The 26,774-nt window shown below is 40.7% G+C and overlaps 1 protein-coding gene across 1 annotated transcript in view; it reads right to left on the bottom strand.

Moving 5' to 3' along the window:
• Nucleotides 1–357: 357 nt before the first annotated feature.
• Nucleotides 358–26,774, bottom strand: part of LOC128123785 (uncharacterized) — a 58,726-nt gene continuing 32,309 nt past the window's right edge. The window contains exons 3-7 of the mRNA XM_052760092.1: nucleotides 16,650–16,793; nucleotides 14,671–14,724; nucleotides 10,658–10,777; nucleotides 5,980–6,100; nucleotides 358–473 (exon numbers count right to left, since the gene is read on the bottom strand). Of these exons, the coding sequence (XP_052616052.1) occupies nucleotides 358–473; nucleotides 5,980–6,100; nucleotides 10,658–10,777; nucleotides 14,671–14,724; nucleotides 16,650–16,793 (555 nt within the window). The remainder of the gene's footprint in view (nucleotides 474–5,979; nucleotides 6,101–10,657; nucleotides 10,778–14,670; nucleotides 14,725–16,649; nucleotides 16,794–26,774) is intronic.

Here is a 26,774-nt window from a genome sequence, read left to right as displayed (position 1 = left end):
AAGCCAGGCCCAGTGGATCTCTCGTCCTGCTGCCTGGGGATCTAGATGTAGAATTCTCAGCTCCTTCTCCAGCACCATGTCTGCCTGCATCCTGCCATGTTTCCCACCATGCTGATAATGGACTAAACCTCTAAAATTATAAGCCAGCCTCAGTTAAATGCTTTCCTTTGTAAGAGTTGCTATGGTCATGGTGTCTCTTCACAGCAGTAGAACATTGACTAAGACAGTGGGGCAAAGAGCCAACTTGTGATCAAATTGCATCCTTTATTAAGGAACTAGGAAAAAGTGAGAACTGGCAAGGACATCATTGGAGTGCATTTTCTGTGAGGTGTCTTGTAAAACCATGTCGCAGTGTTCTCACTTATTATAATGTGTTATTCCTTCTTCCATTAACCTTGGCTTAGAGCATTCAGAGAATTTTTCCATTTCATGTTGAGACAGGGATTCTGATATGGATTTCGAAGATGTGGAACCTAGGGAAAGTTAAGTGACAGCAAATCAGTATTAATATTATCTTGAAAATAAAAGGTTGTCCTGAGTTATCGAGTCAAAACTAGTCTACACAACACCTACTCAAACATGAAAACCTGAAGCATGGGGAGCTGAAACTCTGGAAAGACAGCATTTAGTGTGTCCTGAGGGAGGCGTCAAAGGCATGCCAGGCCCATGAACTTATGGCATGTGAGGTACTATTTAATTACTTGAGTAGTTTGCTTTTGGGTAGAATATCACTATGTAGCCCAAGTTGCCCTGGAATGTAAGCTCCTTCTGCCTTAGCCTCCTGAATGCTGGAGTACATATATATGCATCATATTCACCTCACAGGTTTCTGTGAGTTGCAGCAACCCCAAAGCAGTACTCCTTTGAAAAGGTCTTTAACTTTCTGTTATATTATGGTGACTCTATCAGCTTCAGAAGTCTTGGATGCTATGCAGAGGGCATCCTACACTGGCTAGTCTTAATTGTTAACTTGACACAACCTAGTCTCACCTGGGAAGAGACTTTCAGCTAAGGAGATATCTAGATAAGATTGGTTTGTGGGCATATCTGTGGGGATTTTATTGATTATTAATTGTGGTGGGAATACCACAATTAATAAGTGGTAGCACCATGTCATGGGTCAGGTCTTGGTCTGGTTGAGATCAGCCAGTATACAAGGCTCCATACGTTTTTTCTCTCTCTGCTTTTGACTATGGATGTGGTGCTTTAGGTTCCTGCCTTGACTTCTCCACAGTAGTGGACTGCATCCTGCAATTATAAACTAAGTAAATCCTTATCTTTCTTAAGTTTCTTTGGGGGCAGGGAGAACAAAGCAACAGAAATTGAGACTAGAACACATCCTAAGGGAGATGGTATTATTATTGTTTTCCCTAGCAAAAATTTTGTTTTCTTTTTCTGTGTCCTTTAAATGCATTAAAGAATATTATGCTGAGTAAGGACACCCAAAAATCCCCCTAAAACGTGAATATTTAAGAAACCATCCCTTAATCTACTGGAATTAAGGTTAAGTATTCAAACCTATGTTCAATAACTCTTGAGTGGAATGGGAACTATAAATAAAGGCTGAGCAATCTATAGTCATGATTGTCTGAGAAAACTGATTATAAAACTAGTATACACAATATATATAAACCTTCTGTCTGTCAAACTTATCTTCCTTTCTGTATTCTGCATTATTTAAGTTTAGATATACAGCACTTGGCTGGTCTATTGGAACACTCTATTAATTATTCTTGTCTAATGCCTTGTTTTCTTTTCTGTTTTCTCTTTCTCATTTCCTTCTAGAATGACCTGGAAACTGGTGGGTTCCCTCAAAATCACCCTGATGTGGGATGTCCTTCTGTATGATGTGAATATGTATTGCTCTCATTGGTTGAGAAGTAAAGCTGCTTTGGTCTATGGCAAGGCAGGATAGAGCCAGGTGGGGATCCAAGCAGAGACAGGAAAAGAAGGGTGGAGTCTGAGAGATGCCATCCAGCTGCCCAAGGAGCAACATGCCAGCAGATCGGTAAAGCCACAGTCACGTGGCAATACATAGATTAATAGAAATGGGTTAATTTAAGATGTAAGAGCTAGCTAGTAATAAGCCTGAGCCATCAGCCAAACATTTATAATTAATATAAGCCTCTGAGTAGTTATTTGGGAACAGGCAGGCGGGAAAAATTTGTCTGGTTACATCATCCTATCACCATGATTTATCTAACCTCTTTATGCCAATACCATCCTCTTTGCTATTATTTAGTTCAGAGATAGGCTGGAGGCAGCTGCATCAGAGAGAGAGAGAGAGAGAGAGAGAGAGAGAGAGAGAGAGAGAGAGAGCGCGAAAGCAAAGTTTCCTGTTCCTTCAGATGAAAAAGAGCTAGTCTGTGAGGGATGTGACCAGGAGTTATGTTGCCTGAGCCATCTTGGGGTCATGAAGTGAAATAGGCTTAGGATAAGGATGCAGATAGCAGAGTGGAGGAACAGAAGAAAGTCCTGTACCAACCATGCCTAAAGTCTTCCTAACTTCCTTCTGCCCAGGGAAGGATTTTAGGGTGATATAAGAATGCAGGTATTTTTGAGATTAATGATCTATTTTGAAAAAAATTAGGTAAGCTGAAAAGATATTAAAACTATCACCATTACAATCAGTGTACACAATCCATCATTTTCAGTGATTTTGTTTCTGTTCTTTACCTAATAATGTGATATGTTCTATTGATTAATTTTTATAAGCTAATTAAATTTGAGTTCTTATGATAAACCCTACTTAGTCACGCTGTATAAACTTTTTAAAATGTTACTGGATTTGATTTGGTACCTGAAGAATTAAAAAGAAAACCAATTTATCTTTATTTGCGTGTACGTGTGTGTGCCTGCTTATCTGTATGTGCACCATGTGCATACACTGCCCACTGAGGCCAGAATAGGACGTTGCATCCCTTGGATAGACTTATAGGTGGTTGTGAGCTGCTCTGTGTGGGCTATAGGAACTGAACCTGGGTCTTCACAAGTAACTGCTGAGCCATCGCTGCAGCCTCTGCTTTGGTAGATTGCTTTGATTTTGGTGGTGAGGGTTCATCAGATCGCTCTGTGGTTTTTTTCCTTAGCCAATTAATTTATGCATTAAATTTTGTTTGTGCTTTTGATGTTGTATCCACTATACCATGACCTAACCTAGGTTACCAAGAATTATACCTATAGTGTCTTCTAAGAGTTTCACAGTGTTAACTCTTTTTTTTTTTATTTTTAATTTTTATTTTGCAATACAATTCAGTTCTTCATATCAGCCACGGATTCCCTTGTTCTCACCTCTCCCGCCCCCCCTCACCTTCCCCCAGCCCACCCCCCATTCCCACCTCCTCCAGGGCAAAGCCTACCCCGAGGACTGAGATCAATCTGGTAGTCCAGGTAGGTCCAGTCCCCTCCTCCCAGGCTGAGCCAAGCGATCCTGCATAGGCCCCAGGTTTCAAACAGCCAACTCATGCAATGAGCACAGGACCTGGTCCCAACTGCCTGGATGCCTCCCAAACAGATCAAGCCAATCAACTGTCTCACCCATTCAGAGGGCCTGATCCAGTTGGGGACCCCTCAGCCATTGGTTCATAGTTCATGTGTTTCCATTCGTTTGGCTATTTGTCCCTGTGCTTTATCCAACCTTGGTCTCAACAATTCTCGCTCATATAAACCCTCCTCATTCTCGCTAATTGGACTCCCAGAGATCCATCCGGGGCCTAGCCATGGATCTCTGCATCCAGATCCCTCAGTAGTTGGATGGGGTTTCTAGCACGACAATTAGGGTGTTTGGCCATCCCATCACCAGAGTAGGTCAGTTCGGGCTGTATCATACATAATGGAATACTACTCAGCAGAGAAAAACAATGACATCATGAGGTTTGCAGACAAATGGATGGATCCAGAAAAAATCGTCCTGAGTGAGGTAACCCAGACTCAGAAAGACAAACATGGTACGTACTCGCTCATAGGAGGATACTAGATGTGGAACAGTGTTAACTCTTAAGCCGAGGGCTTTGTGCATTTTGAATGAACTCGTGTAACTTGTGTGAGGTAGTGGTTTAGCTTCAGTCCAGTTGTCCCAGGACCATTTGAAAAGATGACTTACTCACCAAATTGGTCAGTGCTTTATCACAGCAACAGAAGGCAAACTGGAACAGTTATTTGGCTTGTTGCCATGTCATTGTTCCTAGTAGCCACTTCAGTGTTTTTATGTCTTTGCTATTGTTATCAATGTTCATTCATAATTTAGAACATTAAACACGATCTCCTTTTCCCTGTTGTCCATGTAGCTAAAGCCTTTATTTTTATTTTTATTTTAAAACAATGAACCAAACACACTTTCGGTTTGTTTTTCTGTTCTTTTTCTTACTTACATGTGTTTATGGTATGGAGTATGTGCATTCACTTTTACTGCAGGGAATCATTTTCACTATCTCACATTAAGCTTAGTTTTTAAAGTCATTATTTTAGTTTTTTTCAATAACAGAAAGTTATGTTTTTTGATTTGAGACGTTTAAGAATATACTCTTTACAGCTACAACTTTAAAATTTCTTATGCTCCTTCCTCCTTTCCTTCCATCTGTCTTCTCCTTTTGTGACCCCTCATAATCACCTTTTGGCACTCCCAATGGCATTTCCCAGGTGTCTGATGCTCTGTTCATTTTTGTGCATTTGTTTTCATCCTTTGCCATGGTGATAATTGAAACTGACCTGCCATCAAGTTGGTGTTTTTTCTTCCAGCTCAAATCTTTTGGTTGCATTAAAATTTTCAACTTTGCTGTTGTATTTTTCTGCTCTGGGATTCTGATGTTTCTTAAAGAGTTTTGGTGTCTTTATTTTATTTTAGGTTAGGTATTGCTATACTTTTAGATTTTTTTGAAGACTACTTTTTTTTTTTGCGCCACCACCGCTCGGCTTTTTTTTTTTTTTTTTTTTTAAGATTTATTTATTATGTACACAGAAGAGGGCACCAGATTCCATTACAGATGGTTGTGAGCCACCATGTGGTTGCTGGGAATTGAACTCAGGACCTCTGGAAGAGCAGTCGGTACTCTTAACCTCTGAGCCATCTCTCCAGCCCTGAAGACTACTTTTGTTCTTTTTTTAAAATTGAAAATAGATTCTTCTCTCATATGATACATCCCAACCACAATTTCCCCTCCATCCACTCCTCCCAGTTCCCCTCCCCAGCTCCCCTTTCCCCCAAATCAACTCTCCCTCCATTTCTCTTTAGAAAAGAGCACTTCTCAAAGATGTGAGAATGTTAGAATGGCTAGCATATGACAGCTCATGCTGGTGAGGATGTGGAGCAAGGGCAACACTCCTCCATTGCTGGTGAGAGTGCAAACTTATATAGCTGCTATGGAAATCTATATGGTTGTTCCTGAGAAAACTGGGGATCAATCTGCCTCAAGACCCAGTTGTTTTTGTTCTTTTGATTAGTCAAATTTTAAAATAGCTGAGTGAAAAATTTCATGTTTAAGTCTAGGGTTTAGGCTTCCCTAGAAAAAAAATTAGTTGACTAATTTTTCTCCATTTGTGAAGAGCGTGCTTTGCCATTTATTTACATATCTCAGAATGTTTTGGTTGAAAGCTGCATAGGTAAGTGGCAAAGTGGGCTAATAATTGGGTATAGATTTTCTTAACTACCTTGAGCCAATAAAATTCCTAGCCTTTGTTGAGGGTTTTTCCTCTGTTTCTCTTCAGGCTTCTGTGGGGGCCAGAGGTTGATGTGGACATGTTGCTCTCCACCTAATTTGCCTGGTTATTCATCTTACACAGGTCTCTTCTCACTGAACTTGATACTTGATGTTTCAACTTATGGCTCACCATCTAGCCCTGTCCCCCAGGGAGGGTCACAGACACCTGCCACCACACCCACCTTTTCTTTCACATGCGAGTTGGGACTGGAATTCAGGTGACCATGTTTATATAATCAGGCACCTTACCCTCTGAGCCATCTCTCTGGTCTCCATTACTCACCTTCACCCCGGAGTTTCTGTTGATCAAACACTCTTCTGAACCAGTGGGCCATTATGATTGCAATGATCAACTCTGAGATGGTACATGCGGCAGAGATCTGCAGAAGCATCATGCCAGCCATCTGAGGCAGAAAAGAAACATTCTTCATGTGAAAAAAGCCTCTGAGAACTGTGAGAAAAGCATTGCTGGGTCAGAATACATAATTTACCCTCCCAGCTCCAAACAGCTATGGCTATTTCAAGTTAGTTGCTTCATTATCTATGCAGTAGATCTCTTGCTAAGTGCTTTAATTCTGTTAACAGCTTCCCACCTTTTACTTCTGCTTTACACGTGATGAGGCTGGAAAGTAGAGAAAGCAGAGTGGCATGTGGTTTGCAGAGTAACCTTCTTTTTCTCAGTCCCCTTTGGTAGGGCTGATGATCATAGGACCTGTGTTTTATTCTACTCTATTCAGCGTATACTGTTTTCTTTATTACACCCTGCTCTAAATGTTACTGCATGGATTTGATGAAGCTATTCTTGCTCAGCTCATGGGAAGAGTGAGAACTTACCTAGGGGAATAGGTCATTATGTTAGAAACAATCAGATTCTTTTGGGTTCCATCTTGTTTTTTTTCAGAATGAATTGTATTTAGAACATCCTATTCCTTTTTCAATAACTGATTCTTGTCTGGCTTCCAATAGGGAAGCATTTGTTCTATTGTATATTTTAAATAGGCAGATGGATTTAATCCATGAAGATAGGTGTGCTGGCTAGTTTATGTCAACTTGACATAAGCTAGAGTCCTTGGAGAGGAGGCAGCTTCAATTGAGAAAATACTTCTATAAGACTGGGCTATAGGCAAGTCTGTTGTGGGAGGCCAGCTTCCATCGTTTACAGGGTTCCTATGAGGAGGAGAGAGGGATAAGAGATATTAGGTAGAAAGAGAGGTGTAGTGATGAGAGGAAAGATGGAAACACAGGATAGCTTCGGGATGACCCAACGGCCATGAACTTTATTCAGAAGGGCTTTTTACAATAATGCCAAGGGGTGAGGCAAAAGACCCCCCCCCCCTTGCTAGACACAGTTAAGTGTAGACCTTTCCAAATACCTGGCAAACATGCCCTTGGTCCAGTCATCCCTACATGCAGCCCTGCCGGGTAAAGCAAGCTCAGATCTCACTAGGAAACCTCTTTGGGCTCCCACAATCTGTACAACATTTTCTTAATTATTATTCATGTGGGAGGACCCAGCCCATTGTGGGTGGGGCTACCTCTGGGCAGGTGGTCCTGGGTTCTCTAAGAAAGCAGGCTAAATGAGCCATGGGGAGCAAGCCAGTAAGCAACACTCCTCCATGGGCTCTATATCAGCTCCTGCCTCCAGGTTCCTGGCCTGTTTGAATTCCTGTCCTGACTACCTTTGATGATAAACAGTGATGTGGAAATGTAAGCCAAATAAACCCTTTCCTCTCCAAGTTTCTTTGGTCTTGGTGTTTCATCACAACCATAGTAACCCTGACTAAAACCGTCAGTGTTAGCAAACTCATTGACAAGGATTTCAAAGGTAATAATCAACAGCTCTGTGTACATTCTTATGTTTTAGCTCAGTTGTTTTAGTGTTGTGTCTTGTCTTAGTTGGAATAAAACACTGTAGAAGTAGACAGCAATCTACTGGCCTCCTGTGCTAGTTCCCCAGGTATGTTGTGATTAAGCACCATAACATGAATGGCTTCTACAACAGAAATTAACCATCTCATAGTTCTGGAGGCTAAAAGCTCCAAATCAATTTGTATTGGTATTGTATGTATTGGTGAGACCATGCTCCTTCTAGACACTCTGAAAGAGGGTACTTCTCTCTTCAGATTCTGGAAGCCCCTTGAATTACAGTAACATCACTTCAATGTGTCCTTATATTCACATGGCCATTTTCCTCATGTACCAGCTTTTCTTTTCACAAGAGCATCAGTGATATGGTCTGCCCTTCCCCAGTGTGACCTCAGCTTACTAATTATAACTATAATGACTCTATTCATCAAAAATGTCACAGTTGCACATACTTAAAAAAACAATTCAACTTATATTGAATTTATATATTTGACCCTAGTGCCTCCAAGTTCATGTTTTTTCCATGTGTAATATGTATTCATCTTATCTCAGCATCTCCCTAGATTTTAACTTATTACAGCATCAATTCTAAGTCCAAAATCTCTCTAAATAATATCAAGTCAAGGAATCCCTAAATCCTTCTTGAAATCAGTTGTAGGAAAGACTCATACTGTTGTTTGGTAGGGGGTAAATTTTCTCTGCACCTGTGGACTCATGAAACCAGAAAACAAGTTATTTGATGCTAAGACACAAGGGTGTGGTGATATTTTACTGTGAACCCCAATAAAGCTTATCTAAAGATCAGAGGAAAAAGCCAGCCACTACATTAAACATAGAAGTCAGGTAATGGTAGCACACACACTAATCCTAGCATTCAGGAGGCAGAGATCCATTCAGATCTCTGTGAGTTCAAGGCCACACTGGGAACAGAGCCAGGTGTGGTGGCACATGTCTTTAATCCCAGCACTAACCATGGAGGTCTGGAGGCCTGTACAGACAGACAGGAAGTGATATAGCTGGGCAGAGAGAGGAAGTAAGAGGACAGGGACAGAAAGGCATATATGCGTGGGCATATATACAGGAAGTAGGTTTCTTTTTGGCTGAGGATTTCTATCGGTAAGGATGTGGCTGGCTTCTTTCTGCTTCCCTGATCTCTCAGTTTTTATCCCAATATTTGGCTCTGGGTTCTTTTTTTTTTATTAATAAGACCGTTTAGCAATTTGTCTTACATCTGGCTCTGAATATTTTCTTTAAATTTGCCAAATACATATAGAATAGATTTTGTAACTGCAATTCTTGCTTGATAACTGTTCTATTATATTATATAATTTTACTATGTTAAAGTTAAAACCTTCCTTTTTGATTATACAGAAAAGGAGAAATGCTGTGGGATAATGCTCTTGTACACTGGTTTAATAAAACACTGATTGGCCAGTAGCCAGGCAGGAAGTATAGGCAGGGTAAGCAGATGAGGAGAATTCTGGGAAGAGGAAGGCTGAATCAGGAGATGCCAGCCAGACACAGAGGAAGCATGATGACAAGGCAGAACTGAGAAAAGGTACCAAGCCACGTGGCTAAACATAAATAAGAATTATGGGTTAATTTAAGTGTAAGTGCTGGTCAGCAATGAGCCTAAGCTAATGGCTGAACAGTTATAATTAATATAAGCTTCTGAGTGATTATTTATAAGCGGCTACAGGTTCACAGTGGGGAGGGCATGCAGGCAGGACCTGAGAAACCTTCTGACTGCACAAGAGTGGAGCAGACAGAAGACACACTCCCAAAATGGGAAGTTAAAAGGGGGAAAAGCTCATAGGGCCTAGTCAAGTCTCAAGTCTACAACCCAATGGGGCTCCATTTTGGTAGATTTAAAGGCCTGAGAATAATTCTCAGTAGACTTGCCCTCTGGTCTTCTGGGGACTGTCTTTGTCCACTGAGACAGTGGCCCCGCTCTTAGCCCTCTGGAGCAGTGATCTCAATTTCCTAGCCCTCTGGGGAGTGACTTCACTTACTCAGCCATTGTTATCTCAGCCTATATTACATTAAAAATGAAATACTTACAGCGCAAAATGTGTAAGTTTCCTCCCCTCATTTTCTAGTTTTCTTTCTTGTTCATATAGTTAACATATAACTTTTAATGGTGATTTTCATAATTTTATGCTTATGCATTTATCTTTGACTTACTTTTCTATACAGCAAGACTATTGGCTATTTAATTTTTCTTTGAAATAGATATTCTATTGATTTGCTACTACTTCAGTTTCATTTTTCCATGTTGACTGATATGACTTCATCCCATAAATAAATATGCTGTAAAAGCCAAAGGACCAGAACTCTGTTGTGAGACAGTTTCTTCTGGACATGACAGGGAAGCTGTACCCCTGAAATCTCAACAATACAGTTGCTCAAAAAGAGCTGCAAAATGACAACATCAGTTGACATGCCAAGGAGGAGGGAGGAAATTTCACAAGTCCAACTCCAGACAGGCAATCAATGGCTGCTGACGGGGGAGGGGGAAATCAGTTTTCTCCAGGAACATACCATTGATAGGTTATTCAATACCAAGTGGTCAGCTCTAAACACATGTACATATGAATGACACTAAATGGACTCTAAAATTTATAAACAATAATGGCTGCAGGAAAACAGGTCAGAAAGCCAAGAAGAAGGAGAGAAGAGAGGGAAATAATGTAAATACAGTGTACTTATATATGAAATTCTCAAAAACAAACTGCTTTTTGAGATAGAGATCTTGATGTGTAGTTCAGGTTGCCTCCAGTCTCAATTCTTTCTGCTGCTATCTGGTAAGTTTTTTTTTTTTTTTTTTGTGTGTGTGTGTGTGTGTGTGTGTGTGTGTGTGTGTGTGTAAAGACTATATAATTTTATTCCAATATCACAATAACAACTTTAATATATACTTCAGCAAGTTCTCTGGCCTTTTCCAACTACTATGTGACTTCTAGACTTTCTTGGCAATTTCCAAACCATTGTTCTTCTATCCATATGTATATTAGAGCAATTCCATTGTGCCATTTAGAATATTTTTCAGTTATATCTAACACTATTACTGAGTTATCATTAAAATTGGTACTTACATTTGACCAAATGTATTCAGTTCCTAATGATTCAAAAGCTGGAAACTCAATGCCCATTATAATTATACCAATAATAGACACGAAGCTACTTAGGATGTTCGCTACAATTGCTAATACAACCTGCAATAGATGTAAAAAGAAAAAAAAGGTCATGGATAGAAGAAACAGATTTAAACATTGTTTAGTCTCTCTGTCTCTCTCTCTCTGTCTCCCCCCTCCCCCGTCTGTACACATGGGGATTCTCTGCCTTCCATCTCACCCCAGACATAGTGGGATTGCAGGTGTGGTACTGCATCTGTCTTTACATTGGTTCTGGGGATTTGAACTCAGGTTTTCATGCTTGTTCAATGAGCATTAAATCCACACAGTCATCTCCCTATCTCTTTCATACTAAAAACAACCTGTAAAATCTTACTTTTTGCAAGCTTATTAAAAGAGGCTCCTATCAAGGCTTTACCCCAAACTTGTCTAGAAGTTAGTAACATAAAATGTTTTTATTTCACAAGAAGCATATGTGTGCTCATCAAGGTATCACTATGAAATGCCTGTAATATGTTAAGCATCAGAAGCTTACAATAGGGACTGGACAGGTGGCTCAGCAGTTAAGAGCATTGGTTGTTCTTCCAGAGGATCCAGGTTCAAATCCCAGCACCCATAGGGCATCTCACCACTGTCTGTAACTCCAGTGCCAGGGGATCTGATGCCCTCTGAGGGCACTGTGCACACATGGTACACAGACATGCATGCAGACAAAACACCCACATACGTAAAAAATAAAATGAAAGAAAAAAGAGAGGCTTACAATAATGATAATGAGGGGAAAAAGTTATATTCTCTGACTGTTATGTAATGAAATTTAATAAGTACCATGATATCAACACATTTCAAGTTCGCGATTTGTCAGGCTTATTCTTGTCACTTCACTACTTAAACCCTTTTAGTGGTTCCTAACTTCCTTTTAAACAGCCACCAAAGTGCTTTAAGTGGCATTGAGGATACTGCATGAGCTGTGAAGGAAGGTGGCCCTTTGAGAAGGAGCTGGAGTTGTATGTATTTTGTACAAATGTGTGAGAGACATGCATGTTAGAGAGGAGGGTGTGCTGTGGTAACAGGAAGAAGGTGTGACTTAATGACAGTCAACCAAAGCAAAGGATGGGGACCCAGGAATGTCAAGTTGTTTAGCAGGAAGTCCTTCTTTTATTTTAAGGACTTTCTTCATTAGTTTACCTCTTCTCCCATTTTTGTGCTTGCATACACAAATGTGTGTGTGTGTGTGTGTGTGTGTGTGTGTGTGTGTGTGTGTGTGTGTGTGTGTGTATACATGTGTATGAACGTGTGGGTGGTTGCATGTGGAGGCCTTAGGCTGATGCTGGGTATCATCCTTAATCACTTCTTCCATCTTACCTTATTCACTGAGGTAGGGTCTCCCAGTCAAACCTGGAATTCACTGATCTAGTTGGTCTTATTATCCAGCTTGCTTTGGGGATCCTCTACCTTCTGGGGCTGTAATGGCAGGTGAGCCACCATGCCCACTTGGCATTTATATGAGTTCTGAATGTCTGAACTCTGTTCTCATATTAATTTGGCAAAGGGCTTTAACTAACCACTGAGTTATTTCCTTAGTGCCCTCTTCATTAATTTAATTTTAGTGAAAGAAACTTTGTAAATTTCTGCTGTGGAAACCAGAAGGAGATCCCTCTCTGTTCAGTCTTTTAGTATCCTGGCCATGGCTCGCTCAGTGAAATACTTTTGCTAAGGATTAAAAATCTAAATCCTACCAGGCATAGTGGCACACATCTTTAATCTCAACACTCAAGAGGCAGAGCCAGGCAGATCTCTGAGTTCAAGGCCAGCCTGGTTTACAAAGAGAGTTTCAGGATAGCCAAGGCTACACAGAGAAGCCCTGTCTCAAAAAACCAAACCAAAGCAAACCACCCCTAAATTCTAAGAAGAGGCATCTGTTACACTTCCTTCTTCCCTCCACTGAGAAGATGATTTATAAAAAGTGCTAAACTTATCTGAACATAAAAACGTGGTGCTTGAGGATGGATGCCAGCTGCTTCTAGAGAAGGAACCAGACTGGCTTTGCATAGAAAAGAAACTTATGCCTTTCTCCTTGAGGTAGTATGGAGGGGAAGGAGGCATCCAGAAATGATTGGGTTTACAAAAGGCTGCAGACTGTGGCTTGGAAATTACAGTCAGGCTCTGCACACCCCCATACTTCAGGAGAAAAAGCCAACGTGCTTGGTGAGTTTTCTGAAAATCAGCCAATAGGCCATATTTACTTCTACCTGTTACCATGGTTGCTGCACAGCAAATTCAGACTTTATACAAAGGCAGAAACTGAGGATAAGCTGGCATTGAGTCAGGAACTTGCAAAATCTCCAGAGGGCTGCCAGGGCTTTGAGGTCAACTGCGCGCTATTGCTCTGGAAGAGCAACACCAGATGTTTAGCCCCATGCACATTTGCTTGCAAATATTTTTGGGGTCACCAACTTAGAACAAGGACTAGGAAGGAAGACGATGTTAACAGTAGCTGCCTAGGTTATGGTTGATGGTGTTTGAACTCAACCACCAGTGGCAAAGTAGCGGACTGATGCATTGTCAAAGTAACTACTGAGCTAAAGCCAGCCCTGCCTAGGTTGTGGTAAAAGTTAAAAAGGTAAGAAACCCAAATCCTGATTCTTCACAATCATGGTTCTCAAGCTCCTTCTCAGCAAACTGGCTTCTCATGCCACTGTTCTTTGTGGGTGGGGGAGATAGATCTTTAGCTGAAATGGCAAAGTTTTTTTTTTTTTAAGATTTATTTATTTATTTAGAAGAGGGCATCAGCTCTCATTACAGATGGTTGTGAGCCACCATATGGGTGCTGGGAATTGAACTCAGGACCTCCAAAAGAGCAGCCAGTGTATTTAACCTCTGAGCCATCTCTCCAGCCCAGGCAAACAAAGTTTTTAGCTTGCTAGTGTTATCCATGTTTGTTCAGATTAGTGGGATGCACAGGGAAGCATTTTGTTCAGGGTCACACAGATAACACTGGGGTCTTCAGAACCAGAATCCATGTATGTGACCTTCCAGCGCCGTGACTAACCACAAGGGGCTGGCAGAAGTGGGAGGGAGAGGTTCTAAATGAGCAGGGGACTGTTCCTTGTTGGAGGTGTCCTGGTGATATTCCATAGCCCTGGGTTTACAGAAGATCTCTCTCTTTCCTTGTTATTTTTTTCTCATCCTCTTTCTTAACAGCCCCACCCCTTTATCAACTTGAACACAAGCTAGAGTTATATGGGGCGGGGAGTGGGGGTGGGGTGGGGGGGGGAGAACCTCAGGTGAAACAGTGCCTCCATCAGATTTTTCTCTAGGCAAGTCTGTAGGGAATTCTCTTGATTAATGATTGATGTGGGAGGGACCAGCACATGACAGGATGGCCAGTGCCACCCCTGGGCAGGCAGTCCTGAGTTATATAAGGAAGTGGGCTGAGCAAACCACAAGAAACAAGCCAGTTAGCATCATTTCTCTATGGCCTCTGCTTCAGTTCCTGCCTCTAGGTTCCTGCCTTGAGTTTCTGCCCTGAGTTCTCTCAGTGATGGAGTGTGACTTAAGTGTTAGAAGATGAAATAAACCCTTTCCTCCCCACATAGCTTTTGGTCAGGGTGTTTTTATCACAGCAATAGAAACTTAATTAAGGCACTGACTAAATACCTTCAAACTTCCCTAACTTCTCCTTCTCTCCTTTGAGAGTTTTGTTTTATGATTGATACTCCCTTTAGATGCCATGTGGGGATCCATTCCATGAAAACTCTCATATCTCTCTCTTTATTTGCTCATTAGGCATCCCCTTTGCCACACTCCCACAAAAGACACATTGAGGTGCATTTTTTTAAAAAGTAAGTGATAGTTTTCATCTGAGCATTAGAAGAGGTGCCCCTCCTAATATTTCAGAAACATCAATATCTCTTTCTATTTGTGCTATGTAACCCTTTGTCTCTGGGGCTGTGTCCTGCTTTCCCACATACCTGACATGTTGTAGCATCACCGTAGATTATACTGCTGGATCCTGAGTTGACGAACTGTGGGTAGAAATAAGTATTGAAACACCCATGCTCAGGATGATCCGTTCCCTCAACAGATTCTAGCCCTAATGCCAGTGTCATTGCTTAGAGTATCCCTGGATTTTAAGAAGAAAGTGGTATTAAAATGAAAAAGTTATTTTAGTTCTAAGGGATTCCCTGGAAAAAATTCTACTTTTTCTCTGTTAGAGAGATGAAAAGACATCCAAAAGTTGTTTATTGTTCACGAGATCAGCATGGAGGTGATGGCACTTAGGAATTTCTCAATAATTTTATGAGGGGCAAATAGTGGATCCTTGGCTTGCTTTGATGGTCAGTTAGCAAGTCAATGACCTGAAGTATTAGAAAATAAGATGGCTAGAATGGCATCTCTCAGTCACAGGAATCCTTTCCCTCATAATATTCTAGGGGAAAAACCCATCCTTGAAAAATGGTTTCAGGAAACATTTGATCAAATGGCTTTATTTTGTTTTATTTATTTATGGCTATTTTCCTCAAGCACTGTGATATCTGTGACATACTAGAACTAGCTGAAAGTATGATTATTTGTGGATTATTCAGAATTAACTTTTTCCCTGTGGTATGCATTCCATTTGCTTGCAGCACTTACAAAAGATGACTTAAATTTCCTAAGAAGGATATTAAGAATCTCCCAGCCCAGGAGGCTGCAAACCTGTTATGAAAGCAGAGGCACCTTACCTTGGTCCAAAGAAAACCTGGTCATTTTATTGTGGTGCACTCTGTCAGAGTTACTTAAACTCTGTAGAACTTGGCTACCTGGTTTATAAAGTGGGATGTGAAGAGCTACTGCAATTGATCCTTGTGGCAATAGGTAGAATGAGGTTGAAGTGCTACTGGGAAATGCATGACACAGTGGTAGACACATCATTGAATATTACTTGTGAGTAATTTCTTCCATAAGCTTCCTGTTTATGTCTTGGGCTTAGGGTCCCTTCTAGACACTTTGCAATTGGAGACTCATTGTACCATTCCAGTTTAAGTCATCTATCTTTATTTTACACACCTCTTTCCACAAAGTTGTCAGTTTTGCAATGCTTTTATAGGTGAGTCCTTGGAGGAAATGTCTGCCAAGAAGTAAATGTCAGACCCCTGCTGAATGAAATGACTACTTGTATGTCTCAGAAGCCTTTCCACAAAGCTCAGGGACTGGGCTCCACTCAGACTTCTACTCTTTTAAAGCTCCATTTTGGTAGAGGAGAACAAGAAGGTGGTGAAGGATTTAGGAAATCTGTTCTCTGTGAAGAAGCTCATCCTTAGGTTAAGCTTTCTGCTTCTAGAGACTTGCTGTTATAGGGAAGTCAGTTGTGCCACAAGGCCACATGATGTCTGCATAAATGACCCTTGATCAACAGATTTCTTCTGGATTGAGTGCATCTGTGAACTAAGATGTCTGGGGCAATCATAGCTTTGGGCTTTCCTCAGTATAATTACTTTTAATTGGGCATGCTCCAGGTGGACATTTTGATAAATTCACCCAAGAAATTATTAGAATATCAATTTTAGGGATCTCTATTTAATTTCCCTCAACTCCTCTTGGGCATCCAAGGCTCTTTTTTCTTTTCCCTTATGTAATTTTTCCAAAAATTGTCTCTAGTTCCTTAGACATTAAACTCATGCTTTTGGGTTTTCACCCTGAAAAGAACGACCTTATAGTTGTTATATAAACAGCCCTGCCCTTTGTGAGTCTTCTGAATAACAGTCCTTTGAATTTTTTTTTTATCTGTACATCCTAGCCTCTTGAGATACTTACCAAAACAAGAGACAAACACAAAAAACAACTCTTCCAGGCTCAAATGAGCATTGGAAATCAGTGATTGAGTCTAGTACGCTGTTGACCACAGCATACTTTAATCGATCAATTAGGACCAAATAAATAGAAATCAGTAATGCTACAGTTTACTCACAAATGATCCAGACGCCAACATGTAAAAGATGATAACAATCATACCGACAGTACCAACACTGTCTTGCTCTTCCTCTAGATTGTACAAAAAGATCCAGAGCATACCCAGTGCACTGTGAATTAGGCCAAACATTATTTGTGCAACCTGTGAGAAGAGAAAGCCAATGTTATTATTCAAAGTGAATCTACTAAGGACTGTTTCAGTCTGTGTGGCTCTTTGTATTAGTATATTAGTCAAGGCTCTCCAGCGAAAAACAATGGATAAGATGCTGGTTCTAGTCTCTGCAGGATACTGATGTAGTCATGGAGACCACAGACACCATTCCACTGTGATATCAAACCTTCTGCTTCAGGACGGTGAGTGTTCACTATCTCTGAGTATTGAAAGAATTACATGTCAAGGAGGAACCCAGGTGAAGACAGCTGTGGCAGCTACTGTTGGATGTTTTGGATCTTCTTCGCTTGAATGAGAAGGATTTCATTTAACAGCAGACTTCAAGGACAATTATTTTGATTTTGTAGGTGGTTCTAGTTAGGTGAGAAGCAGAGACCTATTGATCTGTCTTTCTCAGAAGGACACCATGGCTAAAAGGAGAACTGCTGACCCTGGGGATCTGAAAGTCTCTTTCTGAGTACTGCTCTCCCTCCTAGGCTGGATCTTTAGGCAGATTTTAGCAAAAAGATCTATCTCTTGTTCTTCACCCACAAAACCAGCTAGGGACATTTGGCCTCTCCTTACTTCTTTCTCTCTTCTCCTCTTGTCTGGGTCTTGAACTTTGGTTCCCCTTGTCCTACCCATTCCCACATCCAGTGTTGACCTTTGCCACTGGAGACTAGGCCAGTCTAGGCCTTGTTTTAAAAAATAGTATTCATGAAGTCCAAAAACCAGATAAGGACCTATGGAACTGCGATAAAGATGGGGAAAGAGGTGGATTGGTACTGTGCTAGTTATTTTGTCAACTTGAAACTGGAGTCCACTGAGAAGAGGTACCCTCAGGTTAGGTAGCATGTGGGACATTTCTTGATTTATGATTGATGTGGAGAGAACACTTCTGATCAAGTATTCCTAGAATATATAAGAAAGTGGGTTGAGCCAGGTGGTGGCAGCACATGCTTTTAATCCCAGCACTCAGGAGGAGACTGAGTCAGGTGGATCTCTGTGAGTTCAAGGCCAGTCTGATCTACAAAGCCAGTTACGGGGCTGTTACACAGAGAAATCCTGTCTCAACAAAACAAAACAGAACAGAACAGAACAGAACAGAACAGAACAGAACAGAACAGAACAGAACAGAACAGAAAGCAGGTGGAGCAAGGCGTGAAGAACAAGCCACTGAGCAGCATTCCTCCACGGCCTCTGCTTTAGCTCCTGCCTTCAAGTTCCCTACACTGACTTCTCCTGTTGATAGACTGTAACCTGCAAGCCAAACAAACCCTTTCCTCCCCAAGTTGCTTTTCGTCATGTTGTTCTTTTTTTCTCCCCCTGCAGCAACAGAAAGCAAGCAAACTAAGGCAGGTATCCACAGCACAAGTCATCCCCTCCACTTGATTGCTAAAATCCTCTACTGAGATGCCCTTTGTTGAGGGCTGACGTGAGATGCAAATATCTTCAATTTTCTTTTGCTTATTTGGAGATTTATTTCAAATAATGCTTTCCTAGTGTCTTAGTTACTTTTTCTGTCGCTGTGGAAAAAAAATACTCTGACAAAAGCAACTTAGCAGAGAAAAGGTTTCTTTTGTCTAACAGTTCAAAGGTGCAGTCCATCAGGGCAGGAAAGTCAAGGCCACAGGAACCTGAAGCAGCTGGTCATTTTACCCAGGGTCAGGAAGCAAAGAGAGAGGCATGCTTGCTTTGCTCAGTCCTCTTTCTCCATTTACACCGTGCAGAATCCTGATCAGGGAATGACACCACTCACAGCAGCCATGTCTTCCCTTCTCAATTGACATAGTCTAGCTAATCCTCAGCAGGCATGCTCAGAGGTCCCCTCCCTGATGATTCCCTAGTCTGTCAAGTTGACAGTTAACACTATTGCACCTGGACTTGTTAGCAGTTTATCAGTCTGGTTTCCTCCAAGTTTCTGACCATCTAGTTGAACCACCAAAGTTGTAGCTGTGGGTTAGTATCTGATCATACATCTTCCCATTTCTCCTATACAAAATAAGCAAGCAGGTGTAACGCTTGTACACCTTGGAAAGGTTTTCCTTCACATTTCTCCTTCAGGGGTTATCCCAGCCAGGGGCTGTAGTATTGCAGTTATCTACTTTTGGGAGGTTCTTGGATATCAGGCAAAATCATTTGTAAACCAGGGCTCAGTTACATTTTCCTGTTAAAACTGATAACAGGGCCATCAGGCCTCAGGTAGAAGCTGGATGAGAAGAGTTAGTAAGAGCATTTGGGCTGTTTTTTTCTGTCTTTTTTGCTTGGATTTGACCATAAATATATGTCCATTTGGTGATGGAGTTTTTGCTGGGAATGCCCAACTTGTTGCTTGGTGGGTTAGGTAACACCTAACTCACAATAAGCAACTCATTGTGGTTACAGGGGAAGGTAAGTTCAGGCACCCTTTCCACTATTGCTAGGGGTCTTAGCTGGGGTCATCCTTGTGGATTCCTGACTTTTTTCCATTTGCCTGCAAATTTCATGATTTCATTTTGTTTTAAACCACTGAATAATACTCCATTGTGTAAATGTACCACATTTTCTTTATCTATTCTTTGGCTGAGGGGCATCTAGGTTGTTTCCAGGTTTCTGGCTATAATGCTATTAAATAATGCTGTTATGAACATATTTGAGCAAGTGTCCTTGTGGTATGATTGCTCATCCTTTGGGTATATGCCAAAGAGAGGTATTTCTGGGTCTTGAGGTAGATTGATTCCCAGTTTTCTGAGAACCCACCATACTGATTTCCAGAGTGGCTGTACAAGTTTGCACTCCCACCAGCAGTGGTCATGAATGTTTTTGAATTTAGCCATTCTGACAGATGTAAGATGGTATCTCAAAGTTGTTTTGATTTGCATTTCTCTTATGACTAAGGACATTGAGCAATTCCTGAAATGTCTTTTGGCCATTTGAGATTCTTCCTTTGAAAATTCTCTGTTTAGCTCTGTAGCCCATTTTTTAATTGGATTGTTCCTTATTTTGATGTCTAGTTTCTTAAGTTCTTTATATATTTTGGAGATCAGCCTTCTGTTAGATGTGGGGTTGGTGAAGATCTTTTCTCATTCTGTAGGCTGCCATTTTGTCTAATTGACTGTGTCCTTTGCCTTATAGAAGAGTCTTAGTTTTAGGAGGTCCCATTTACTAATTGTTGCTCTCAGTTTCTGTACTACTGGTTTTATATTCAGGAAGTAATCTCCTGTGCCAATGTGTTCAAGGCTACTTCCCACTTTCTCTTCTATCAGGTTAAGTGTAACTGGATTTATGTTGAGGTCTTTGATCCACTTGGACTTGAGTTTTGTGCATGGTAATAGATATGAATCGATTTGCATTTTTCTCCTGTATGCAGAGGGCCTAGTCTGGTCCTATGCAGGTTCTACAATTGTCAGTCTAAAGTTTGTGAGTTCCTAAGAGCTTGGTTCAGTTGTCTCTGTAGATTTTCCCATCATGATCTTGACCTCTCCCCCACCCTTGCTCATATAATCCCTCTTCTCTCTTTTCGACTGGACTCCCAGAGCTCAGCCTGGTGCTTGGCTATGGATCTCTGTATCTGCTTCCATCAGTTACTGGATGAAGGCTCTATGATGACAATGAGGGTATTCACCAATCTGATTACCAGGTTAGGCCTATCTAGGCAACATCTCCGCTATTGTTAGTAGTCTAATCTGAGGTCATCCTTGTGGATTCTTGAGAATTTCCCTAGTACCAGGTTTCAGCCTGACCCCATAATATTTCCCTCTATCAAGATATCTCTTTCATTGCTCTCCCACTCTCTCCCTCCCCCAGCTTGACCATCCCATTTCCTTATGTTCTCATCCCCCATACCTTCCCCTCTATTACCCCTCTTGTCCCTGTTTACTCATGGAGAGCTCATCTTTTTCCCCTTCCAAAGGTGATCCATGAGTCCCTCTTGGGGTCCTCCCTGTTTCCTAGCTTCTCTGGAGCTTTACATCTAGTATCCACTTATGAGTGAGTATATACCATATTTGTCTTTGTGAGTCTGTGTTACCTCACTCAGGATGATGTTTTCTAGTTCCATCCATTTGCCTGCAAATTTCAGCATTCATTTACATGCCAACATCCGGTTATGCCAGCACCATTTGTTGAAGATGCTTTCTTTTTTCCATTGTACAATTTTGGCTTCTTTGTCAAAAATCAGGTGTTCATAGGTGTATGGATTAATGTCAGGGTCTTCAATTCAATTCCATTGATCCATGTGTCTTTTTATGCCAATACCAAGCTGTTTTCATTACTATAGCTCTACAGGAGAGCTTAAAGTCAGGATGTGATGACTTAGGAAGTTCCTTTATTTACAGGATTGTTTTGGCTATCCTGGGTTTTTTGTTTTTCCATATGAAGTTGAGTATTGTTCTTGTGAGGTCTGTGAAGAATGGTGTTAGGATTTTGATGAGGATTGCATTGAATTTGTAGAACACTTTTGGTAAGATTGCGATTTTTACTGTGTTAATCCTATCTATCCAAGATCATGGGAGATCTTTCCATTTTCTGATATCTTCTTCAATTTCTTTCTTCAAAGACTTAAAGTTCTTGTCATGTAGGTCTTTCATTTGCTTGGTTTGAGTTACTCCAAGATATTTTATGTTATTTGTGACTACTATAAATGGTGATGTTTCTCTAACTTCTTTCTCAGCTGTTTATCATTTGTATATAGGAAGGATACTGATTTTTTTTTCTGAGTTAATCTTGTATCCTGCCACATCACTGAAGGTGTTAATCAGCTATAGGAGTTCCCTGGTAGAATTTTTGGAGTCTCTTATATATACTATTATATCATCTGCAAATAGTGAAGTTTGACATCTTCCTTTCCAATTTGTACCCTCTTGATCTCCTTTTGTTGTCTTATTGCTGTAGTTAGTACTTCAAGTACTAATTGAATAGCTACAGAGAGAGTGGACAGCCTTGTCTTGTTCCTGATTTTAGTGGAATCACTTTGAGTTTCTCTCCACTTAGTTTCATGGTGGCTGTTGGCTTGCTGTATATTGCTTTTATTATGTTTAGGTATGTTCCTTGTATTCCTGATCTCCCCAAGACCTTTATCATGAAGGGGTGTTGGATTTTGTCAAAGGCTTTTCCACCTTCTATAGAGATGATCATGTGATTTTTTTCTTTCATTTTGTTTATATGGTGGATTAGATTGACAGATTTTCATATGTTGAACCATCCCTGTATCTCTGGGATGAAGCCTACTTGATCATGATGAATGATTTTTTTGACGTGTTCTTGGATTTGGTTTGCCAGTATTTTATTAAGTATTTTTACATCAATGTTTGTGAGGGAGATTGGTCTGTAATTCTCTTGCTTTGTTGCATCTTTGTGTGGTTTGTGTATTAGGGTAACTGTAGCCTCATAAAAAGAGTTTGACAGTGTTCCTTCTGTTTCTATTGTGTGTAACAATTTTAGGAGTATTGGTATTAGCTCTTCTTTGAAATTCTGGTAGAATTCTGCATTGAAACCATCTGGCCCTGGAATTTTTTTGGTTTGGAGACTTTTAATGACTTCTTCTATTTCCTTGGGGGTTATAGGTCTATTTAAATTGTTTATCTTGTCTTGATTTCATTTTGGTATGTGGTACCTGGAGGGAAAAGGGGCTGGCTAAAGAAACCCACCCTGACCCTGGAGCCAAGAACTAGGGAAAGATGGCTCAGATAAGGCCAATGAAAGACATAGTTTGGCTCAGACAGATTAGAGCCTTCTCTTCCTCTGGCTAACTGACTTGTGAAACCATCCAATCACAGAGCATGACAGTAGAACCCTGGGTCCTAAGTCAACCCCTGGTTGACTCCACCCCCAAGACATCCTGTGTAAACCGCCCTGCCTGGTCAGTTAGAAAAAAAGCTGTTCTCTCCACCCTGGTAAAGGCAGTTACTCTCCTGGATTCCTCCTTCCCAAATAAATTTCTTTCTCAAAAGAGTTTTGGGTGTGAAGATCTTCATTCACTGGCGTAGAGAAGATCCTTGCTGAGATGTCCCCCAGTGGACAAAACAAGGGAAAGCTGAAAGAGCAGGGCAAGAAGGAGTTGCACAGATCTTTGCTGAGAGATCCCTTAGTGGACAGAGTGAGAGAGCTGAAAAGTAACACTTTTCTCTGGAACCAGCTGGAGGAGATTGCTACATTTCTGCAGGGGGTTCCCCTTTTGCAGAGTAAAGCAAAAGAAGCAACATCTTAGGCTGGAGAATCAGAGCTCTGCTAGGAAGCCCCCTTAAGTGGGGGCTATGGTGATATTTTAATTGTACTGAAATGTGATTTTATTTGTATGTTAATAAATAAAGTCGCCTGGGGGTCAGAGCTAATAGCAAGCCATAGCAGAAACTGGGTGGTGGTGGCCTTTAATCCCAGCTCTTGGGAGGCAGAGCTAGGTGGATCTCTGTGTGTTCAAGGATACAGCCAGCATGGAGACACACGCCTTTAATCTCAATACCAACCATAGAAGACCTGGAGGTCTGTACAGATAGGCAGTGATGAGGAGGTCATGTGGTTGGGTTTACAACCAATGAGAAGGCAGAATAGAAAGTCTATAAAAAAGACAAACAGACAGGAAGTAGGTCTCTTGCTGAGGAAGACAGCAGTGGCAGTGAAGGGTAAGGTTTTAGCTCTGACCTCTTGGGCTTTCATCTCTGCATTGGCTCTGTGTTTCTTATTTAATAAGATGGTTACATTTACTTTTGGTGCCCACGTGGCAAGAATTCATTAAAAACTGCTTGGCTTAGTGGTGGGTCCGGTTTCCTGCCTGGGCGGGCCCGGCTCCCTAGGACCCGGCTCCCTAGCTCGGCTTAGGACTCAGGCTTGCTGGAGCTACCGCTAATTGCAGTAGCTACACGAAACTGCAGATAGGCTGCTCTCAGCTGAAACACCAACGCACGTGGTCAGAGCTTAAGGAAGCTGGAGCCCAGGCTCAACTGGGCTCAAGCAGGAACACGTGGCTGGATTTAAGCTTTTAGCCAGAACTCATGGCTATGCTTTCTTGCTTATTTGCTTGCTCTCTCTCTCTCTCTCTCTCTCTCTCTCTCTCTGGATTCACACCTCGGACACTACATAGCTGTTTTGAAATTCCCTCAGATTTCTACTGTTCTATGCAGACTTGGTAAGTCAATTAACATATCAGATATTTTAAAGGAGACTGTTTAAAAGATAATTTTTTTTCCACATTTAAAAAAATGGGTTTTATGTGTACATTGGAAGAAAATTGGGCTTTGTTTGAAATTTTAGGCAGTCTGACAATGGAACAACTATATGAGAAGATTAATGTTGATCAAATTATGCACTTTATTACTTTTCTTATCCTCATTTTACTATTTAAAAAGATAGTCAATTTAAGTGCCAGGATAAAAGTTTTAGAAAAACCTGCTAAACCTGTTAAAATGAATTATAGAGAAATTCAGATTCAGACAGAAGAAATTAACAGTGAAGTTGTTTCAGGATTGATTATAAGGTTACAGAAAGAAAGCCTGTTTTTACACAATCACCCTTAGTTTATCCAGTAACCATACAGCAGCTACCTGATCAAGTGAATACACAAAATATTTGGACTCCAACTGAAATATTAGATTTATGAAGATTTAAGGAGGCAATAGTATCTTATGGCATGCATTCCCCATATGTAAAGCAAATGTTAAACACCTGGTCAACTTATAATAGGATTATACCACAGGATTGGCGGGAGCTGGCACATGCTGTTCTGGAACCCAGACAACAGCTCCAGTGGCAAATGTGGTTCCAAGAGGAGGCTAAAAACATAGCAAAACAATGTAGGGATAAAGATATGCAACTCTTCCAGGATCAGCTTGTTAGAGAAGGCCAATATGCTTCAGCACAAACACAATGTTTATATGATACCCAAACCTTCATTCTATGTCAAATGGCAGCCTTGAATGCATGGGACAGAGTTGAGGAACCAGGAAAGAAAACTGAGTCATTTACAAAGGTTATACAGGGCCCAAAAGAATCTTTCACAGATTTCTTACAAAGACAGACTTCAGCAGTAAAGAGAATGTTCCCAAATTCAGAAGCTAGTCAGATAATAATTGAATCTTTGGCTTTTGAAAACGTGAATGCAGCATGCAAGAGAATAATCAGGCCATTAAAGGCAAGATCTGCACCCTTGGAAGATTGGATTAGAGACACAGTTAATGTTGAGGCTCATGAACATGATATGTGGATAGGAGAAGCAATTTCAAGAGGTTTAAGGAATGTCAGATGTTTCAGATGTGGAAAGCAAGGACATTTGAAAAGGGACTGTAAACAGGGCATTCCTAGAAACAATGTTTCTTTAAGGAACAATGGCAACAGAATGCCCCTTCCTTCTGGAGTATGCAGAAGGTGTGATAAGGGAAAACATTGAACCAATGAATGTAGATCAACAAGGGACAGGCAAGGTAATACTTTGCCTCGGTCTTCAGGAAACTCCCAGAGGGCCTCAGGCAGACCCCCACAGTGAATCCAGTTCAGACCTTTCCTGCAGTCATAGAGGAAACCCCTACTCAGAGCAATTAAATAACCAAATCCCTATTGGAATAAATCATACTGTTCTGGATGATGAAACAGAGAGAACAGAAAATTCAGGAGAAAACATAAAGAAAAATTTTTGGCAAACTTCTATAAATGAACAAAGACAAAAATTAACAATAAGAATAAATGGTGTTTTATTGTCTGGTCTGGTAGACACAGGTGCTGATGTTACCATAATTGCACCAGAATTTTGGCATCCAAGTTGGCCTCTTCAGGAGGTAAACGTTCAACTGTTAGGAATTGGAACATTATCTCAAGTGAAACAGAGTGCAAGATGGCTCGAATGTATAGGTCCAGAAGGACAGAGAGGAAAATTAAAGCCATATGTGGCTAACATAGCTATGAACCTGTGGGGTCGAGATCTGTTGCAAGAATGGAATACTCAGATTAACATCCCTCCAACCTCAGAAACAAATCATAAACTAGCACATGTTTCTGAGAGAAATATTAGAAGATATTATACTAATGAGTGGTCACCACATCCATATTATACAAGAACAGGGCACAACAACTGATGATCTCCCAAAGACACCAACAGCTCTACCTTTAAAACGGTTAACAGACAAGCCTGTATGGGTTCAGCAATGGCCTTTAACAACAGAGAAACTCCAGGCTTTAGAAGATCTGGTAGAAGAACAGTTAAAAGCTCAGCACATTGAAGAATCAACCAACCCTTGGAATTCTCCTATATTTGTTATTACAAAGAAATCTGGTAAATGGAGAATGGTAACAGACCTTAGAGAAATTAACAAAGTAATTCAGTCAATGGGCTCTCTACAATCTGGAATTCCTTTGCCTACTCTGTTACCAAAAGGATGGCCTCTCATAGTTATTGATTTAAAAGACTGTTTCTTTTCAATACCCTTACAAGAAAAAGACAGAGAAAGATTTGCCTTCATGGTGCCTACTTACAATAATTCTCAACCGGTTAAAAGATTTCAATGGAGCGTCCTCCCACAGGGAATGTTGAATAGCCCAACTCTGTGCCAGTATTTTGTACAGCAGCCATTGGAAGTGGTACATAAAAAATTTCCTAAATCTATAATTTATCATTATATGGATGATATTTTACTAGCTGACTCAAATGCAGATACTTTAGAAAGAATGTTTGAAGAAGTAAAGAAAATTTTGCCTTGCTGGGGATTACAAATTGCTCCTGAAAAGATACAAAGAGGAGATTCTATTAATTATTTAGGATATAAAATGGAGCTCCAAAAAATTAGACCCCAAAAGGTGCAAATTAGGAGAGATTGACTACAGACACTTAATGACTTTCAAAGATTATTTGGAAACATTTCTCATCTACAAACTATTGTTGGGGTAAAAAATGATGAACTGAATAATTTGTTCAAAACCTTAGAAGGTGACAAGGACTTAAATAGTTCAAGAGAATTATCACCTGAAGCTGAGAAAGAATTGGCCTTGGTAGAAAAGAAAGTACATGAA

Source organism: Peromyscus californicus, unplaced genomic scaffold (assembly GCF_007827085.1).
Source record: "Peromyscus californicus insignis strain IS unplaced genomic scaffold, ASM782708v3 Scaffold_4__1_contigs__length_199733344, whole genome shotgun sequence".
NCBI classification, from domain to species: Eukaryota; Metazoa; Chordata; class Mammalia; order Rodentia; family Cricetidae; genus Peromyscus; species Peromyscus californicus.
This window is presented reverse-complemented; position numbering and strand designations above follow the sequence as displayed.